Source organism: Manihot esculenta, chromosome 6 (assembly GCF_001659605.2).
Source record: "Manihot esculenta cultivar AM560-2 chromosome 6, M.esculenta_v8, whole genome shotgun sequence".
Lineage (NCBI taxonomy): Eukaryota > Viridiplantae > Streptophyta > Magnoliopsida > Malpighiales > Euphorbiaceae > Manihot > Manihot esculenta.
Genome location: NC_035166.2, coordinates 25,981,498 through 26,003,825, shown reverse-complemented (window position 1 = coordinate 26,003,825; position 22,328 = coordinate 25,981,498). Strand labels below are relative to the sequence as shown.

General features: G+C 30.9%; 4 protein-coding genes across 4 annotated transcripts; 3 read left to right on the top strand and 1 right to left on the bottom strand.

Moving 5' to 3' along the window:
- Positions 1-960: 960 nt before the first annotated feature.
- Positions 961-3,855, bottom strand: LOC110618235 (GTP-binding protein YPTM2). The gene is made up of 8 exons (XM_021761365.2): positions 3,634-3,855; positions 3,186-3,258; positions 2,577-2,624; positions 2,443-2,490; positions 1,818-1,889; positions 1,582-1,737; positions 1,399-1,502; positions 961-1,307 (listed from the first exon to the last, which is right to left on the bottom strand). Exons 1-8 carry the CDS (start codon positions 3,645-3,647, stop codon positions 1,211-1,213), a joined length of 612 nt encoding a protein of 203 aa, XP_021617057.1. The 5' UTR covers positions 3,648-3,855; the 3' UTR covers positions 961-1,210.
- Positions 3,856-10,010: 6,155 nt separating this feature from the next.
- LOC110618148 (stellacyanin) lies at positions 10,011-10,901 on the top strand. The gene is made up of 2 exons (XM_021761216.2): positions 10,011-10,214; positions 10,323-10,901. Exons 1-2 carry the CDS (start codon positions 10,055-10,057, stop codon positions 10,715-10,717), a joined length of 555 nt encoding a protein of 184 aa, XP_021616908.1. The 5' UTR covers positions 10,011-10,054; the 3' UTR covers positions 10,718-10,901.
- Positions 10,902-12,439: 1,538 nt separating this feature from the next.
- Positions 12,440-15,752, top strand: LOC110618191 (peptide methionine sulfoxide reductase A1). Its single transcript, XM_021761289.2, has 2 exons — positions 12,440-13,022; positions 15,286-15,752. Exons 1-2 carry the CDS (start codon positions 12,486-12,488, stop codon positions 15,535-15,537), a joined length of 789 nt encoding a protein of 262 aa, XP_021616981.1. The 5' UTR covers positions 12,440-12,485; the 3' UTR covers positions 15,538-15,752.
- Positions 15,753-18,033: 2,281 nt separating this feature from the next.
- On the top strand, positions 18,034-19,632 carry LOC110617785 (cyclin-U4-1). Its single transcript, XM_021760780.2, has 2 exons — positions 18,034-18,487; positions 19,192-19,632. The coding sequence occupies exons 1-2, from the start codon at positions 18,153-18,155 to the stop codon at positions 19,454-19,456; spliced, it is 600 nt and encodes a 199-aa protein (XP_021616472.1). The 5' UTR covers positions 18,034-18,152; the 3' UTR covers positions 19,457-19,632.
- Positions 19,633-22,328: the final 2,696 nt, after the last annotated feature.

The following is a 22,328-nucleotide window of genomic DNA, read 5'->3' as shown; positions in this document are numbered from 1 at the left end:
ATCTATGACCAAAGTGAAAACTTTTCAGGTTCTGGCATGCAGATGCAGGGAGTTTCTTCATCACAGGCATTAAAACAGGCTGCTGTCTCTTTTCAACTTCACTAATGAAGAAGGCTAAAGTCCCATGGCATGTAAATTCCATACGGCCGCAAGCAACTCTATGTCAGTAGTTCATGGAAATCACAAATCGTATTGTTTTCTATACAGGCTATTGCCCCAGCTTAGATTATGAACCGATTCCTTAACCTGAATGCAATTTACTGCACCTATTGTATCTCCCATAATGAATAACTCCACAACTATACCAAGCTAGGCTACCCTTTTACGGGACCCTGGAAACTTTGCTACTTGCCACCCATCCTTCTGGTGTTCCCACGCCAAGGTCATTTCCACCCATCTTTTCTCAAGAATGTCCATCATCAGTAAAGGTAGTCTCCCTATTGCTGGACCTTCAAATTGGACCACCTCCTAAATCCCCACAAGGATCAAGTTTATCACCTCCAGGCATCCCGTCCAATTGTAGTGACGTGACCACTTTGATATAACCTACTCTAATTCCCATAAAGAAAATTATGAACTTTCAATTTATTATCGATCTTGAGAAATTAATATATATTTCCTTTAGGGGTTCTCCAATGATATTATCTACATGTGCTGGATCATATGCCAAGCAGAGGCCTCGATTTGCATTTTATTTTGCGCCAACAACTCTGGCCTTGCTGGAGAAGTTGATAATGAATTGATTTGGTTTGGTTTGGTTAGGTTACTGTCTAATTGAAAATTTACGCTTTTGCCGTTTGCAGACTAATCGATTTCATTGGGATATCTGAGAGCAAACTAGTCACCTATGTTATTTAATTATAATTGACAACTTTTTTCTATTTCTAATCAACTCTCTTGGCCAAGCATCTCACGCAAATTCAACCCCTGAACCTATAACCTAATTCAAAAGAAAAGAGATGTTTGAAAACACTGTATTTTCTTAATGACACAGCAGGGAGAAAAATAATGACAATAACATCTACCACCAACAAGCAACGCATGATTTGTACAAGACATTAAACAATAAAATAAAATGAAACTGCAAACACTTTTGAATTGCATACAGAACAACTGATGACGCAATCATAGAAGTTTCTTAACCCCAGGTCAATTGAGAAGCCACTTTTTGGTGCACCTATAATGCCACGTGAGGTCAGTCCACAACCAATTAAGAAGAGCAGCAGCCAGACTTCTGGTTAACGGGTTGTCCACGTATCTGCACAGTCGGTGGCCTCCCATCGTTTGCTGCTGGTTGACTTGCCATCCTGGAGGGTTTTAAGAAAAAAAATATTGATGGGCAAGGCAACTCAGAATTGCAATCCTGAATCAAATAATGAAGATATATCAAAAAGCTACCTGTTCTTGATGTCAGCAGCCATTGCCATAAAAGCCTGCTCTACATTCGTAGCATTTTTTGCACTTGTCTCCATAAATGGAATGCCAATTTCATCCGCAAATGCCTTTCAAAGAACCCAATGAGTAGAGTATTGAGTAGTTGAATCAAAGCAAATATAGCAACATAGAGATATTAGTTTTTACCTTAGCTGTTTCATAAGATACAACTTTATTAGCAGTGAGATCACACTTATTCCCAACCAGAAGCTTGTTGACATTTTCACTAGCATAACGATCAATTTCACTCAACCATTGCTTAACATTGTTGAAACTCTCTTGGTCCGTCACATCATAAACTACCTGCCGCATGCGACAACTTTAGCAAACATATCAAGGAACCATAAGCACAAAGCCAAAAATGTAATGGGCGATGAACTCACTATAATGCCATGTGCTCCACGGTAATAGCTACTTGTGATTGTCCTGAATCGTTCTTGTCCTGCAGTATCCCACTGCAGAGGGTACAAGGAAACACAGATTGAACATTAACACTGTTAGAATATTATATGTGAATACTTTGATTTTGTAAATTTATGGGATAGATTATATGGATTAATTTTATAGGGATTTGATTGATTGTAATTCCTAAATGATTCACTTCCAAAGCTATATAAAAGCCCATAACTTGAGGGAACAATCAAGAAATTTCATTCCCCAAAATCTCCTCTTTTTTTTTTTTTTATTTTTTGGTTTCTACAAGCACCACACAACCAATGACAACTGCAAAACCAAACACCACCATGAAGAAAAATCAATATCATGCTCTAGCAATTACTTTTCAATTAATAAGCCCAAAGCAAACTTGTTAAAAATGATTGCAGGCGAGAGATAGCTGAAAATGAAAGAAGAATCAATAAAAAGGAAAGGTGTAACTAAACGCAGAAGACAAACATATTCAACAAGTTCACTAAATTAGATTTCCACAGAACATTAATCCCACGCCTAGAAAAAAACAAAAAACATAAAAATTCTGCAGCCCAAAGAAACAGAGCAAGTGAATCTCACAATTTGAAGTTTAATGGTCTTTCCATCTTGCTCCACTGTGCGGATTTTCTACAGAATATAAAATCAACTAAATAGTCAGTCATTCTTAAACATACGTAACGTTTGCATGAATCCACAATTTTCCAAATTCTTACGAAGTCGACTCCAATTGTGCTGATGTAACTGTCAATATATGAATCATCCTGTTTAAAAGAGAGAAAAATCAGTGAATTTGTATAAATAAGGGTAACATTCAGCCCAAGAAAAATAAAAAAATAAAATAAAATCCAGAGCAAACTAAGCTTCAGTGAGCTCAGCAATCGTAATTGATACCAAGTTACGCTTAAAAGCATTGCATTATTTCCCCAAGGCTCGAAAATTTTATTTATTTTTGCTGGAATTTTATAGCATACCTTTTGCAACATCTTCTAGGAATCTCTCAACAACCTAAATCAGAATATCATTAATATATTATAGCAGTAAATCAGTTAATTACCCACTTCATTTTATCAAAGCAGAAGAGATCTATTAAATGTTAAGTTACTTAATGGTACCAATAGGCTTCACCGATTACAGACTAATCAGTTAACCGCAATCCCTCCCGGGGAAAGACACAGAAAAAAAAAGAAGGTAGTATATATTTTGGGGGAATCCCCTTTCACTTCAATCGGTAAAAACACATGTAGAAAACAATTGCGCTCTATAAAACTATTATTAACTGAAGGAGAAACCAAGAAAAAGAAACGAATGAGGTTTAAGCTTACCGCAAACCTCAGAAGAAGACATGATTTGCCAACTCCAGAGTCTCCAATCAGCAAAAGCTTGAAAAGATAATCACTGCGCGACAGTTCAAAAACAACATATTAATAAAAGGTGCAAGTAATTTCTACGTAGTCCATCAGAGGTGAATAATTGTAATCGAAAATTATTTGAGATCTTACACAAGTTCAAATTTAGTTACAATTAAAAGTAAACCATTAGGTTAGCTACTTCAGCAATTGGGGGAATCAAAATCATGTAATTGAATTGGAGTACAAAACCAAAAATTAAACATAAAAGTGACTATTAAATATTTCGAAAATTACAGATCCAAAGGAAGGACGAAACAGATAAATCAACCGAACCATAGCATAATTCAGAAGATAAGGAAACGCAGATCTCGAGAAATTAAAAGTGGAAACTGAAAGAGAGCTTAAGATCTAGAGGGCTTACTATTCGGGATTCATGACTTTGAAGTCGACCAGGACCCGACCGGTCCAGGCGGGAAGTTAAATTGGAACTTGCAGGTAGGAGCGAGAGAGACAACAAATGGGATTATCGTAAACGGACTGTAGAAAGAAGGGAAGAGATGAAATGTAAGAAAGCGGTGGCGATGAAACCGACGACTTCAAACGATGTTATGTTTCTAAATCTGAGCCGTCCAAATCCTGCCTTCAATTACCCAAATGACGGGATACCACAGCTAGCCCTTAATTTATTTTATTTTTTATTTATTTCAATTTCCATAATCTTAATTCATTATTCACCCAAAAAAAGCCGAAAATATATTTCAATCTGCTAAAATTGTTTATTTAAACGTGTTAAATAAGTTTAAATAAACAATATATTGTTTTTCTTCATGAAAGCCATAACATTTTTTTATTTAAACTTTTTATATGTTTAAATAAACTTATCAAACAAAAGGGAAAAATTATAATCTAACAATAAAAACATTAAAATATAAAAAAAAACTTTTTATAAAAGAAATATTAAAACCATAATTCTCTATTATTTATTCACGACACAAATATTTATTAAAAATCATATACTAAAACAATAAATACACATAAAATATTTTTTTTAAACAAATATTATTTGTATTTAAAAGCTCCACAGATTAAGAAAAGGAAATACAAGTTAATTAAAATCAGACACAAATCTAAATAGAAATTGAGCTCACAAAGTAAATAAACCGATTCAAATCGGTCCATCTCTATTCTATTCATATCGACTAAATATCAGAATAATAACTCATCTTTAAGCCGTACCGCTAAGCGGCACACTAGTCTAACCACAGTCAAAATCGAAGAAGGAGGAAAAAGTGATCGGAGGAGATTGAGAAAAACATGCAAGTCCATAAAAGGAGGGCCAATACAATCGGACAAGCAAAATAGATCTAGTCAGCAAAACAAATCAAACGCCCACCCGCTAACTCAAAAAAAATTATTTTTCACTGTTAGCCAGCAGTCTTCAAAACAACATAAAAATAAAAATTTTTAACTAATCAATAATCAAATTAAAAGAGGAGACGCGATAGAGCTTATTAGAAATGTTGATTGTTAGAAATGTTGATTGACAGATACATCAGTACGATCTCAAATTGTCAATATCAATAAGTAAAATCTCTCTATGGAAAAGACGATCCACCATCAAAACCTCAAGAACATAAACATGGAACATTATAATCCAACTCTACACTAGACAACAACAAGCACATTAAAATGAAGAAGAAAAAAAAATAAAAAAGACAGGAGGGTAAAAATAAAAAAATTAGAACCTTTTTCTTGTCAATAAGATGTCATAATTTAGAAAAGAAAAAACCTCAATTACCATGAAATATTTTTATTTTTCCTTTGAATTATTTATATGAAATGTGGTTGCAAATTTGTAATGGATATAATTTATATAAAAACAAGGAAATTCTCGACTAAAATGGGTACGCAAGGGAAATTCTTGACTAAAATGAATACACATGAAAGGCAGTGTTGATTAAACTAATTGTTCCATCAAGACACAAGCCATCGCTTCATTTCTAGAACCAACAAATGAATCTTCCATCAGCATTAACTACAATGTTAATACATTACTGAAACTAACAGATCACAATCTTGATGATTTACCATTTATAAGAGCCTTCTGCATTCGGATTTGTCTAAACTTGACCTTCCAGCAATATATACATGAAGCAAACGGGTTCTGAAAAGGAATAAAATTGCAAACTCAGAGAAATAAGTATTTAATTTCTCTTTGCCAATTTCCTGAAAATTTTATGATCTGTTGTTCTTCTGGTCCTGGATACGTCCAAATCAACCGTATCAATCGGCAAAAACCCTGTTTGGGTACCATCACTGTCAGTATGAACGTCTCCTTCGATCTCCAATCCTTCAATCCTCTCTGCTACGGAATCCGTTTTAATTCCCACCTCTACATCTGCAAATCATCAAAAACAGTAGTTCAATCTTGAGACATCGTTAATGTTGACCTTGAGAAGAAGAGAATGAGTTATGTGGATAGGAAAAGAACCATAAAATAAAGGCAAAAAGAATCAGCACAAGCGGAATAGCATGCACAGCATTCTCTGCAAACTTATTACGTTTTTCCTTCTTTGCCATTTCCATGGTTGGATCATAAGCTGGTAGCTCATTGACATTCTCATCTCTGTTGCCCCATTTTGCCACGAGTGGAGGAAGTAGTCATCCGCCATCCTGTTCCAGCTCGCTGATCGATACATTTTTTTGTAGATTCTTAAATTATACAGGAGCAACAGAAAAAGAAAATGAAGTATGAGAAGAGAAAGGGAAGAGAGGTTGTTGCTCTTAGCACAGAAATGGAAGAGTAGTTTTTTATTTTCTTCTAGCTTCTAATAGTGCGTTTGCAAGTTCAAGGAAAACGGCATGGATTGGGGAGAATTTGTTTCTCTGATTAGTTGCCTTTCACCATCCCTTGTTCTTTCTTTCTTTCCTAAGTAATTTGAGCCTTTGATTTTTAATTAAACGGTTCAGATTTAATTTCTAAGCTATTTACTAGAGACTACGAAGGCAAGCTTGGGGAAAAATTTTCGGATCTCAAGTCGTTCTATGATGTAAAATTGTAAATCTACCAGAAGATATTATTTTAGTCTGTCCTAACATTTTGGAGAGCAAAGCCAATTGCTGTAGAAAAAACCTCAAGTCTTCACCCAGTTGGCTTAATATTAAATTTTGATTGCTCATGGTTAATGTTTGATATGGATAAATCTTATCCGGTGAGAACAAATTATACCATTATCAAGAAAAAGTAAATATTTTTACTGTTGTATAATTTTTATTTATTTTTTTTATAATTATTCTAAAATTATTGTTTATTTTCTCCTTTTACATTATAATAATATATAAATTAACTATTATAATATTATTTAATTTTATCTTATTTCTTAAATTTTTTTTAAAATATGTACTTAATAAAATTGAGATATATTTAAAAAAAATATAAATATTTACCATTCTAAACATTTATATCCTAACCAAAAAATCTCAATAATAAAATTAACTTTTTCACATTTGCCTCAATTTTAACTATTTATCTTAATTAATTTTGATAAAAAAATTTATAGTTTACGTGTTATAATATGCAGGATTATTTCTTAAAAAGACTTGTTGGATAAAAAAATTCAAATATTTATTTTAATTTATATTTATATTTAAAATTTTAAATTTTAGATGATAAAATTAAAACTTTTCAATTTATCACAATTAGAAGTAAGAGTACTAAATTAAATCTGAAAAGTTATAAAAAAATTATAATATAATTCTTAAAATTTTATTTAATTAATAAAATATTCCTTCAAATACATATTTTTATTTCAATAATATCCTTTTTTATTTTAATAATGTTATTTTTTGTTAATCACATTATTTAGTTCTCATTCTCATTTTTATACACATATGGTAGATTAATAAAAATTTAAAATATAAAAAATTAAATATAAAATATTATATATTTTATTTTATTTTATATTATTAATATAAAATATAATTTTTTATTAGATCAATAAATAAATTAATATATATCACAAGTTTATTTTTTATATATATGAGCAAAATAAAAATATTGAATATCTCAAAAAAAATTTACAAGAGATATGGATAAAGTATCAAAATTTTTATAAAAATTATAAAGAATCACTTCACATACTAAAATATCTAATATTTCATTTTATTTAATATTATTAATATAAATTATAATTTTTAGTATATTAAAATTATGTACATAATAATAATGAGTATAAACCTTCAACGAAATACTTTAATATATAAAATTTATATGTAATATTTTATATAGTAAAAATTTTATTTGTAATAAATATTTATTTAATATTACGTATGATAAATATAAAATAAATACATTTTCAATATAAAATTTAAATTAAAGAACTATATCTTTATTAATATAAAATTTTAGGAACTATATTATAATTTACCATTAAATTTTTCATATTCAATTTAGTATTTTTAATTATAATTACGATAAATTAAAAAAAATTTTAATTTTATTATCTAAAATTTGAAGTTTTAAATATAAATATGAATTAACATAAATCTTTAAATTCTTTTATTTAAGAAGTGTTTTGAGAAATAATTTTACATAGCATAACGCTTAGACTACAGATTATTTGGTTAAAATTAATTAAGTCAAATGGCTAAAATTAAGCTAAGTGTGAAAGGATTGATTTTAGGGAGATTTATAGTTTATTCCTTGAATATTACCATTATTAATAAGTTAGTCCCTACATTTTGAAAAATCTATTAAAATGTCCTTATCTTTTCTCTCCGTCAATAAAATAATTCTTTTATTATCTTTTCCATTAAAAATAGATAAAAGATGAGAGAGAAAATTTTTAAAATCCAATTTTGCCCTCAAATAAAATCTCTTATTTAGTCATTGGGTTTTGCTATCATTAACAAGTCGGTCCCTATATTTTCAAAAATCTATTAAAACGTCCTTATCTTTTCTCATATCTATTAAAATATTCTTATCTTTTTTCATATCTATTAAAACGTCATTATCGTTTCTTTCCGTCAACGAAATAGTCTCTCTTCCTCCTCCTCTCCAGAAGAAGAATCTCTTACTCCTTAAAAGAAGAATAAAAAGAAAAATCGAAAAAAAAAAAAACCAAAGAAGAAGAAGAAGAGGAGAAAGAATCAATGAATAAAAAGGAGGAGGAGGAGGAAAAGAAAGGAATAATTTTATCTTTTGTTATAGTTTTAATGACAGAAATTGATGAAAAGACTATTTTGTTGATAAAAAAAAAGATAATGACATTTTAATAGGTTTTTGAAAATGTAAGGATTAATTTGTTAATAATAAAAATATGCGGGGACTAAATTATAAATTTTTCTTGATTTTATTCTCCAAAATTTTAAAGTTATGATATAAATGCAAAATGTTGTAAACTTTTGGATTTTTTTTCTAATAATCTTAAATTTTAATATATTTAAAATGAACGTAATTAAAAAATTATTTTTTTAACATGCGTAAAAAAATAAACACAAAGGAAGTAACATTATAACTAAAATATACTACCACTAAGAAAATAATAAAAATAAATCATCTTTAAAAAAAATTATAAAAAAACAACCTAGACTTTCTCAGAAAATGGACTCCCTCAGTTATTACATATGTTTCAGAACTATTACTCCCCAACGGATTCCTACCTGTCTATACTCAAAATATTAATATCAAAACTAGTTAGTTAAGCCTAAGCCATATATCTTGCATATGTAAAGTATCAGATCTCGGAGTTATAGGGGCAAAAGCCAATTATCAAATTGATCAATTCCCTTCTCTAGTGATAAGACACTCATCCAAGGAAGAAGATAAGAATACAAATAGATCAATAACTATGGTAGGGGGATGATAATAGAATATTTTTGGGTATCCGATCCAATCAAAATCTAATAACACGGTTTTAAATGGATATAATCGAATTTGAAACAAATTTGTATTTAAAAAATAATTTTTATTGTGAGTTTGGATGGAATTCAAATTTTATGTATAGAATATTCATTATTCGAATATGTTTATATAAATAATTAATATTAATATAAAAAATATATCTTACAATAATATTTATAATATTTATATATATTTTTATTTAAAAATTAAAAATTAAAAATTATTAGAAATATTAAATTTTTTAAATAAAAATTATTAATAAAAAATAGTTTTTATATAAATTATTAATTAAAATATATAAGATTAAATGAGTTCAGATTTTATTCGGATAATAATAATCGAATTTGGGATGAATTTGAATAGTTTAAATTAATTTTTAATTAGATTAAGATCATGTTCAAGTATTGCTAATACAAATTAAATTTGTGTTTGAATAGTTTAATTTTCATGGATATCCTATCCATTTACATTCCTATATAAATTAAGTTTGGATTCGAATACTTTAATTTTCACGCATATTCTACCCATTTACATCCCGTGCATTCATATCAAGATTCAAGATCTATTCTACAAGCTTAAATGGGAAAACAATAAAATTATAAAAGCTCAATGTATTTGTAAATTCACCCAAAATGAATTTGAAGGCCTATTATTTTTATAAATATACATAATTTGTTGAAGTCAAAATGAAGAATTTGGAGTTGGAAGGGGTTTAACTCCTTGCACCAAAGAGCCAACCAATTGCTCTCACCCACCTCACCAACTCAACCAATCATCAACTCTTCACTCTCCTGATCGTTAATCATGTACAACCATTTTATGTTAAACACGAAAATTTTGAAGTTAGGTCATCTAATATCAATCAACCCTTCACACGTTTATATAGTAGCTGTGGCCTTCATCTCCCTCTCGTGTCTGAAATATCCTCACATATCCATCCATGGGTAAGCTAGCTTTGTTTTCTTTTCTTGTCATTCTATGCTTCGCATTAACATCTGCTGCTACAAATTACATTGTTGGGGATAGCTCCGGTTGGGACATAAGCACTGATCTCGATACATGGGCTCAGGGCAAGAATTTTGTCGTTGGCGATGTTCTCGGTAAGTATCACTTGATCTGTATAGTTGCATATTATAGTTGTAATATCTCTAATTTGCTGCTTGAAATTTCAATGATGGGGTATTTTTTTTCATGGTTTTTTTACGTAGTGTTCCAGTACTCATCGTCGGACAGTGTTAATGAGGTGACAAAAGAATCATTCGACGGATGCAACACCACCAAAGTTATAAAAACGTATACAAATAATGGGAACACCACGGTTACATTATCAAGACCTGGTCCATGGTATTTTATTTCGGGCAATAAGTTGTATTGCCTAGGAGGAATGAAACTTGCAATAAACGTACAAGGAAAGCAAGCAGATATTTCTCCTGTTGCTGCTCCTAAAGCACAGCCAACTGGGGTTGTTCTTCCTCAGCCTTCCACTAAGAACAACAATCCTACACCGACTTCTTCAGGATCTGTGTATGCTGCCGGTGGAAAGGATTCTCTTTTAAAAGCCTCCTTTGGCTTTGTGGCTGCTGTATTATGGTTGGTGGGTTAGCATCAGCCTTTATAATAGTTGAGCACCGGCGGGTAATGATTACTTGTTCAAGAGGACTCTCCCTAAACAAAATATATATATATATATTTTTTGTTTGTAATGACATTAAGGTTGTTGCTTTGGCATGTTGATCTTTTTGTCAGAATTTATTCGATTAATTAAGCTCTCCACTTCATTGATTTTATGTGAGGTAACTTGTTAAAATCTTATATATATTCACTAATTTAGCGAATTAAAAAAATAATTTTTTTTTATAATACCCTTTTCCGAAACAATTTTATATCTTATAAACTTATTCTATTTTTAAAAATTGTCTCTCAACTATAGTAAAAATTGCTTATTAATTTTTTTTTATATATATATATATAATTACATTTGATTGGGAGTGTGAAAGCAGCTTACAAAAACTAGATAAAATTACACCCTTTTTCCTTTGCATTTTCTCGTACCCATTTGATATTATGGTCCTTGTCATATGATTCTTTGAGCTTAATTTCCTGTGGAATGTTTGGTTTCAGTTTTATGCTTGCTCTCTTTTTTAAGTGTTAGACTTGAGGAAGAGTTTAACGATGTAGCTTTCTTAAAGAGGCTCATCCAAAAGAATTTCATTCTATTGATAAGTTTTTAGATTCATATTTTTCAATATAAATTTAAAATATATGAATAAATGTGTTTTAATAGGATAAATCGAATCTAAATAAATATTTATTTATTTTTTTATAAAACATTTAATATTTTATAAAAAATAAATACAATTAACTCATTTGATGAAAATATTATAATTTTTTCGCTTAAATGAGTTTAAAGATTTCATTCTTACAAATGAAATAGATACGTTACTTAGCATTTTATCTTTCGGTGGAAGCAATAATATTTAATTTTAGTGAGAAAATGATATATATTTTTTTAAAAAATATTTGATCATAATTAATAATATACTTTTTCTAAATATATTTTAATTTTTTTTAAAACAGAAATATATTTTAGTTATTTAATTAGCTCTTTTATTAGTTAAATATAGAAGAACAATATTAATAATTATCTTTTAAAAAATAAAATAATTGGATATTATGAAATTACAATTATTAAAAATACTTAAAATATTTTTGATTTTTAAATCCATTAAAAATCTTATTCATTCCATTTATTGTGTAGTTTAACATATTTCATTAGTCAAATTTTTATCATATATATTTAAATATTTTCTATAATAATATTATAACTATTTTTAAAAAAAACTTAATAATTAAATGGATTGAGAAAAAACATCTGCAATGAGTTTTTAAAAAGTCTTTTTTTTTTTTAGAATTACAAAAGACGATTTAATAATAATAATAATAATGTGTTCTAAATACTTTTGTGGTATGGCTTACAGTTATTGGTGACATCGTGTTGTTGTTGGGTTCCAAAGCCCAAAAGCTCTTTTTTTTAATGGCCTTTTTTTTGGTCGGAGGCCATCCGGATCCGATCCAATACAACGCAGCACAGAAAGAAAACCATAGGTTTGGAAAAAACACAGCAATCTACAATAAAATTTGAAAAAATCAATTAATATCTTTTTAATTTTTAAGGCGAAGAATAATTTAGTAAATTATTTTTTTTAAAAGTGAGGGATAAAATTACAAAATCCTTTTTTTTTTTTTAACAATCAAAAGCAATAATTTTAAACTTCAGATATTTATGTAAATTTTGCAAAATGCAAACGCAAAGGCAAATTCTATAAGATAACATAAACACGTCACAAAAACAGGCACGAAAGAAAAAAAAAATGATCCAACATCTAGCAACTTGCTCCACCGCCAGCTCCCGGCTCCTCCTCCTCGTCTCCTCCTCTCTTTCCAAACCCTTCATATCTCTTTCCAAAAAGCTTCAATTTTCTTCTTCTTCTTCTAAACCTATTGCTTCCCCTCAGAACTCCAGATCTATATCTTATTATCGGGCCCCAATGAACTTCCTCAACAAACTCGGTTTTGGTACTAGGTCCCCTGACCCATCCACCATGGACCCAACAATCCCCCAGGGCCCAGACGATGACTTGCCCGCTGCTGGCCAGCAGTTCGCGCAGTTTGGAGCTGGCTGCTTCTGGGGGGTTGAATTGACCTTCCAGAGAGTTCCTGGTGTCACCAAGACCGAGGTGGGTTATAGTCAGGGCTTCTTCAATAATCCCTCTTACGAGGATGTTTGTACTGGGACTACCAACCATAATGAGGTGGTCAGAGTGCAGTATGATCCTAAAGAGTGTAGCTATGAGACTCTTCTCGATGTTTTCTGGGCTAGGCATGACCCTACTACCTTGAATCGCCAGGTTAGTTTCTGGCAATCGCTTTGCGCTTTTGTCTGATTATTGCTATAAGATGATGCTTGTGATTTTTTTTTTTTACTGAATTTTTAGGTCCTTGATTGTTGATATGATGATTCTTATCGAGTTTTGTTTTGCGCAACCTTATGTTTGACAGTTCTCTTCTGGGTTATTTATTTAATTTCGATAGCTGTATTAATACTTTGTTGTTTTATCTTCTTCTATGAGTTTTGGTTTCTTTTCTTCTTTTTATTTTCTAATTAAAAAATTGTATCGCGGTTTAATTTCGACGTTTGGGTTGATAATAATAATAATAATAATGATTTCGGTGGTACTTCTTTAGGGGTTATGTTAATTCGCAACTTAGGTGTTCTTTGTTCGACAGATCAGAGGGTGTGTTTTTAGGTCTAGTTGTCTTTCATGCAGGTATCTTGATTTAACTTCTGGCCAAAGGGTGTTGAATTTGCTCCTTCATTTAAATCACTTTATTTCTCCTTGTTTTGTCAATATGTTGCTAAATATCAAATCTTACATACAAATTTCATATGATATTAGCTTGGCAAACCTGGATATTGTTGATATGTTTAAGCTTGTTGCTAAGTATCAACATGGTTACAGGATTGCTCAGTAATTCCAAATTTTAATTTGTCTTGTTTGCAAGGAGTAATTCATCATAACTGAAGGTTATATAGAGCTCATATTTTTTTGGTCCATGGAAGAAAATAGAGACCAGGTTACACAAGGAAAACCCCCCTGTAGCCCTTTCCAACCCAAATCAATTGTAAAACTATCCTTATACATAAAAAAGTTTGTAGCCTACCAATGAGTATTGGAATAAATGATTAGCTACTCTTCTCCCCTTGACATTAATTCTTATAGATGGAGCAAATATTCGCTGGAATAGTTTACCCTTTATTGGATGACTTGGTGCAAATAGGATTTAGTTTCAGTCCTTCAAGCTCGGAATACTTGTGGTTATACAAAGAAAAAAGGGGGAGTTTTTTGGCCTAGGGGTAGAATCCACAACTGCATCACGCCCAAGTGATCCCATACAAAATGTCTCCTCCAAAGAACCCCACTCTTCGAGTCCACTTGAGTTTAGGTGGCCTAGTATGATATGCATTTACTGAATTATTTAAGCAGGAAAATCTTCATATGTTGTAAACATGAGGTTGTAGCGAGTTCTATGCACATTTTACTTTAGCCTAGTATTTAGAGAGGCACCTACTATTTTTCAATACAAAGGAGATGGTTACAAGAACTTATTTATAGAGATACTATAGGTCTTTTTTCTATTACTTGCAAGAACTGGAAAAACTTACTGTATCCCCATATCTAGAACACCGTCTTAAGCTAAGAACATGTACCACACCCTCCCATCTATCTACTCATGAGCCTTGTGCTGTACTGAATGGTTGAAATTATAATTAAAATTATTATTCACTGGGTTGTTTTACAAGGAGCGGTGCACCTCCTTTTACTTGGGAGTTTTTAGTGTACAACAACAATTTCTCTAAATATGAGCCACATTGTCAACACTCCATTGTCATGATGCTTTACTTCTCTGAATTCTCCATTTTCCTTTGGTAGGTATGATTGCTTTCTAGCTCTGTATATTTCAGATGCGAATCAACTTGTGAAGACATCTGGATTGAAACTTAGGTTCATAAGTATCTCCTTTTGCTCATTTTTTTAATGGCTTTGGCACAACCTGCCTTGGTGGCTTTCTGGTTGTGTTGTTCTGTTCCAAATTGTAAAAGTTGCTATAAGACACCTCCAAACTTAATCCATAACAGGGATTTTTTTTTATTACCTTTCTCTATTTAAGTGGTGATTATGGTAATTCATGTGGATTAAATGCAACCTGAGAAGGATTAGGATACGACACAAATTTGAGATTTGGTTGTCAAGATGGACTTTAATGGTTACATATCTGTGTTGTACGATCTGTATTTGAGTTTGAGCAACAGATTTCAGTTCCTTAGGGACTAACAAGAATAATCACTTGGCTTGTTTGGAAAATGTAACAGTATCTGTTGTGTCTAAATCTGAAGCCATGGCATGCCCTCATATTGCGTTTATTTCAGTGACAGATTAATATAAGAATTACTGACTCTATAAAAATGATGCTATGTATAATATATATGTGCACAATCATGATACCAGAAAATTCCTATTACAATATAAACTGATGTCTTGTGATAGTTTATTTGTGTTGTGGCCCGGTCATAATACTCTGTCTGATATCATAAAAATCCTCACTGGGCAGGGAAATGATGTGGGAACTCAGTACAGATCCGGAATATACTACTACACCCCAGAGCAGGAAAAGGCAGCACGGGAGACTTTAGAACAACGGCAGAAGCTGCTGAACAGGAAGATAGTTACGGAGATTATACCTGCCAAGAAGTTCTACCGAGCTGAACAATACCACCAACAATACCTTGCCAAAGGGGGCCGTTTTGGATTTAAACAATCTGCTGAGAAAGGCTGCAATGATCCGATTAGATGCTATGGCTAAATTGCTGCCTCCAGAATCGGCAGACACTGTGGAGACTAGTTTGTTTTGATAAGGCTTAAATCTTTTGTATATTTTGCTGGGTAGGCATGTCGTGCGAGTGTAGATTTCAGGACATTGATCCTTAGAAGTTACATATATATATATATATATGTATATATATACAAGGTGTATGCATTATGCTATTTGTGTAAGGCTTTTTTTTTTATTATTTTTGCAAGTAGGTGCATGGGCAAAGATTTATACTTCAATTCATAGCAGTTACACGCAGCGAAGGAAGTGTACCGAGCTTCCTCGAATGACTAGTAGAATGAATGCATTAGATGTTGGAAAACGCCAGATGCCCACAGAAAAATGCCATAACTTTCAGGGTGACTTTGTCGTATTGATGGCGTGGGAAATATGAGTAAAAAGGAAAGAAGAATTTAGAACATGCATCTCATACTCATACCTCAGAAACGTGTGTAGCACGAGCCAATATATGCTTGTCGCCCACCTCTCATGCCATACTATTTGGTCAGATGCATTTAATTTAGTTAAAAAAGAATCACTTCATAACTGATTTTAATGCATACAAATGAGAAGTGAAAATTCCAGTATATGTGCACCTTTATTCACAAACATTCAGACTTTTCTTCCACTCCTTATACTGAATTGTATTTAATAAATTGCCGTCAACAAAATGAAAAGTTCACTTGGAATGCAATTTTAGAAGAACAAGCTGTCAACAAGAGAATCATACTCAAACAAAAACTACAATGCCAGAAATTTATAAAAAGCACACCAATCTCACATTTATAGTGATAAAAGCTGGCAAATACAGCCAACCAAGACTTCAAGTTTCAAAGGAATTTTTTTTTTATTTTTTTATTTTTGCTTAGGCTTCACCTTTACTTCTCTAGTTTTTCTTTTATTTTTTTTTCTAAAAAAAAAAAGATAATTAGTCATGAATTGGGTTGGATTGTAGATCAGATCCAGACGTTTGTTGGGACCATTTTCCAATTTTATTGTAGGCATTGTCAACATTAGCATAATAACAGCTCGAATCTCCAATGCAGGGGTCCACGTCGTAGCAATCATGCATCTGATATTTGCGAATGGCCAGGACAAAAACCTGTCTGAAACTCTGATTAACCAACTAATTACTTGATAATTATTAATTCTACTAGAAGATTAGGCTATAAACACAATCAAATCCTATTACATGATAGCTGCCGACTCTGTTTATTAATGCTAAAGAGGCAAAAGAAGTTCACAACCATGGTGGTCACACAATTTTGTCTATTTTATTCCCATATACCACTAACTTTCTTCTTTTACAAGAGAAATCATCGTCTCTTTCACTCCAACTTACAACTTTTGCCTACTTTATTTTGCGTTTCATTCATTTATCTCAAAATAATTGAACGTTATTATACAATTTATATTCATTCTTCTAGAGACTTCAGTTCTTAAATTAAAATATTTATTTTAATTTTTTATTTATTCATAAATATTCAGAATATCTTAAACCTTATCACTAAAAGATTTTTATATATATCTTATCAACTCAATTAATCAGTAGTAGACTATTTATTTTAAAATTTAGATACAGTTAATTAATTAATGTAAATATATAATTTAAATATCCCATCTGTTTTTTAATTTTTATTTATATATATTTTTTTAATTGTCTCAACATTATTATTGATTTTTTTATATAATAATAACGTAAAAATGAACTATTATTATTCTATTTTATTTTATTTTATTTTTAAAAAAAATTAAATATTTTTTAGTATTTAATAAAATTGAATTTCTAATATAATTGACAAGTTAATAAAAAAATTATCTTTCCGTGATAGTAATCTCATGCTAAATATTTAATTTAAGATTTGGTAATGTCTTGTCATTTTGGTACTCAATTTTTTTTTAAAAAAAAAAGTTAGAAATTTAGTTAGATGTTTTGAAGATGAAATTAGAGGAGGATAATTTCCCTCCTAAATTTGAAGTTCCCTGCCACCTTTAGTGCTATGAGAAACACAATGTGACTTGTGGGGACTTAATCCTTATTGTGTCCTATTCTTGCCAAACTCCACCCACCAAAAAAGACAAAGCAAAAAATTAAAAATTTTTTTTAAAGAAAATTTTATAATATATTTTACTAATAATTAACATGGTATGAATTAAAACATAATTCAATTGTGAAATATGGAAAATAGAAAAAAATGTGTATAAACTTATTAGACATGCATCATTAAACCCTAAATTTTCATAATTATTAAAGTAATTAAAGTCCCAGCTTTCATGTCATCAGTTTTTGAATCCAATTTGTTACTATCATCATTTTCTGCAACCAAAAGGAGAAGAGGGTAAAAAATACCACAAAGAGGCAAAAAATTAAAATAAAATAAAATAAAAAATGACGAGTTCCAGATCCATATGAGTCATTATTAAAAAGATTGGAAGCTACCTGTAAATTATAATTAAATAAAATATTCATATAAAAACAGAATATTAGCAACCAAAATCCATCCTCACACGCCACACAACCACAATAACCAGGCTGAGTTTTATACAAAACAGCTAGCTAAAGTTCTGCTCAAACAGCCAAAAAAATCTAATTAAGCTCATCAACAATGGCGGATTTAGAGGCCACTGTAGTGATGCCTAAGATCATTACATTTCTGTCCTCTCTCCTCCAACGAGTGGCGGAGTCAAACGATCATACCCATCAGCTACACCCGCAGAGAATCTCGGTCTTTCATGGCCTCACCAGGCCTAACATATCCATTCAAAGCTATTTGGAGAGAATCTTCAAGTACGCCAATTGTAGTCCCTCCTGCTTCGTGGTCGCTTATGTGTATCTTGATCGCTTTGCCCACAAACAGCCTTCTTTTCCTATCAATTCTTTCAATGTTCATCGGCTGCTTATCACCAGCGTCTTGGTCTCTGCCAAGTTCTTGGATGACATGTATGTTTTCTTCAAAACTTTGTCATTATTTTTCTGGGTTTTCCTTGTGGATTGAATTTCGATGATCTCTCAATTTCTTGTTCTATTTTTGTTGCTTAGTGATGATTAAGTCTTCTATCAATGTTTTGTCTGATTTATTAGTTATAACCATTCGTCTACTTGCTTTCAAAAGATAGCTATGATCTGGGATTCTAGGACTAACAGTAACAGAGAATATTCGGTTAAATCATCTCAGTTATGAACTAATATCGAGGTTTGAAACAAAGGATTGTAAGGAAAAGAAGACACCCATGTGAAAACCTCCATTTTTATTACACAGAATCACCAAAGTTTGTGGCGTTTTTGTCGGTGTCCATATTAGGCATGCCTGCAAATTCCACCAACCTGGAGCAAATGTTAAGCATGTGTCATTATCAAAGAGAGATAGAGTCAGTGACAGCTCAATCAAGCTCATGCATTTTCTTTTTTTTTCTTTCTCTTTTTCCAAAAAAAAAAAGGAAGAAAAATCACTTGCTAGCCTTCTATACTCCTTTTATTTTGGGCATCGGAAAGAAAGACCCTACCTTGCCCTACTTGGCTGTGTTTATTGATTGCCGCAGGGTATCATTTCCATCTCAAAGTGTGCTAATATTTTATTTTAGGTTTTAGCAAATCTTAAATCAATGGATATTGGCTAATGGGTTTCTGGTTTTTGGGCTTTTCAGATACTACAACAATGCATACTATGCCAAAGTTGGAGGGATCAGCACAGCAGAGATGAACCTTCTTGAAGTGGATTTCTTGTTTGGTTTAGGTTTCCAATTAAATGTGACGCCCACCACTTTCAACACTTACTGCTCATACCTCCAAAGAGAGATGATGCAATCTTCTGTTGAATTAGACAATCCTCTAAATATTTCAAGGCCCCTAAAACTCCATTGCTGTTTCAGTGAAGATGAATCCACCCATCAAAAGCAACTTGCTGTTTAGGCCTTTTTCAGGATAATTACAAGAAAATGGATCAGTGATTTGTCTATTTGAGAAAAGGGTAGACTTTTAGCAATAGTACTTGTAGGGTGGTGTTCATGTGGGATTGGGGATTTTTTTTCCCACATGAAATTGTGCTTTGAATTATAGTCAAAACTCTCATTTGGCTTTCCATGATTTGAATTTGGCAGTGTGCTTTTGCCACATTTTTCACCCACTTCAATTTTGTGCCTCAATTTTTAATCAGCAATTGTATTAGATTTCCACATTCATAAAATTTATCAATTTTGATTTTATTTTGTTTAAATGGGTTACTTTCTAAAAATAAACTTTTCAAAAATAACTTACTTCCACTCTATTAAGAGAATAAATATTTTTAATTTTTTTATGAAATCAAACAAAAACTTGAAATTCTCGAACATATATAATTTTATTCATATAATTCATCAAATTAATTTATTTATTTATTATATTTAGATTAAATACAAATCATAAATTTCATTTTAATTAAAATACTACTAAATTTAAAAAATAAATATAATCACCAGTATTTCTTGTAAAATTTAACCCTCCTCATCCCCTCTCCTTCTATCTCTCTCCTTGCATAATTTTAACATAGTGTTAAGCAAGGAGTTTACTTAATCATTACAGCAGTCAGACAGCATTATGTAATGATAATGAATTATTTGATGAGACATCATAAGTAGATTATAGAAATCCAAGCAAACAATCGGAGGGTTGACTTTGTGTCTTGATTCTGTGAATCAAATAAATTGATATTTTATTTTCCATGAGATAGGGGATTTGATTAAAGAATAAAACTCTAGTTACCTAATTAATGTTAATAATTTATGTTATTAACCTTGATCCAAGCCCACAAAACATCGATCCAAGCCTAGACAAAACATCTTCAGCTAATGGTTGGGCAGGAAATCTAAATCAACCTTGATCCAAGCCCAACTTAGGTTTAGAATACCTGTTTCTGGTGTTTCCTATGGTTATTTTTATTTTTGTTTCATTTTAGTTTTAATAAAGTTAATTTAATTTTATAAAATATAAAATTACCAAAAAAATTCTTGTTCTCCAATCATGCCACCTGGCATTTTAGGGTTTGCCCCTTTTTTAGATTAAAAATGGGATCTCCTTTTTTTTTTTTTAATTAGAAGGTTAAAACTCTATTTATTTAAAAAAAAACCCAAAATTTTCAATGATTTTTAACTGCATGATTGTGGTTGTAGAGAGTTTTGACCACATTAGATATGTTCTTGCCGTTTAAGTTTCATTTTATAAAATGGTTCAACATATAATTCCTTTAGATATTCCTTTTTATAAAAAAAATTACCTTTGTTTAGAATATTAACTATATATATATATATAACATTGGAACAAGCATAATGCAAATATATGATCGAAAATTTGGACTTGATGTTGAATTTCATTCATATATTTGTCCGGAATTTTCAGTGAACCAAGGTTTAACTTTTTGCATTATAAATTAATTTAGAAATTTTAATTTTAATTTTAATTTAATCCTAAATTTTCTATTTATTAGTTTAGATCAAATTATTAAACTTAATTTTCTCAATTTTTTTTAAAAAATTTTTTAGGCTAATTAAATTTACTCCCTCCGTTGCAAGCTCTTAGTCTTTGTTAATCCATTTCCTTTTAAGTCACATTTCTTTAAAGAATTTTATACCACCGGATGTTTTAAATAAATGCCTTAAATAAATCACTATTTGGACTAACATTCTGATATGTGTTTAATGGTTATTCACCTCGTAGTTTTAATATAAAATGTCTAAAATAAATTATTATTGAAATTAACATCCCAATATATACTTAACGGTTACCAACCTTATGACTTTTGACATAAAATATCTTGGATAATTTTATTAACAACACTAACACACGGTCGAATACTTGGCGGTTATCCATATTGTGATTCGCATCGCGATTTTTCATCTTGTGGCATTTTTTTGAAGAAATTGCCTTATTTTCTTTTGGAATTAACACTCATAAATTTATGTGGCGGTTACTTGCCTTGTAGCATTTTTTTCTTATACTAATGCTTTATCGATCTATCATTTTTAATAATTTTGATTTAAACATCAATAAAATTGAAAAATATATTATAATTTTATTTAATAAAATTTTCATGAATTACACGGTACTCCAAGAATGAAAAATAATTCGGTCATCTAACTTGAATAATTTATAAACACCAAGACGAATAACTTTAGAGACCTTATATGGTTCCTTTCAATTCTCGCTCAACTTACTATTACGTTAGACTATTTAAGGACTGGATCCTCCATGTTAAAGACTCGAGTTTTGACTCAAGAGTTAAATATCCATGATATTTTATTACTACAGGCATTCAATTACCTTGTTGCCACTTGATCTCCTATAATTACGTGAATAATCCCTACGAGTTCATTTTAGTTCCATGCATTCTTCTGCAGTGTGCCCATGATCTTTTTGTCCTGCACACCCACTTTGTCTAGGTTAAGCTTATCGGGCTATTTGACTTCTTTGTTATATTGCTTGAGAGTTGCCTGCAGCTTTTTTATTGTATTGCACCATCTGCTCATTGTTCAGATTATTGAGGTCAGTCTCATTGACTATGGAAGGAGTATTCTATTCACTATCGGGGGTGGAGGAGACGATAGCTCTCCTGTTGACAGCAAACTTAGCAACAGCTCTTGAGTTTTCAGCCTTTTTAAAGGTAGAGTGACAAAGAGATAAAGTACTTTGAGTGAAAAGATGAACAAAAAACCAAGCCGAATTTATTCCAAATGAATAAAAAAACCTCAATGGGTATCCCGACAAATGTGGCCGAAATTAATGAGCTGAAGATGATTGCTTAATCTGTAAA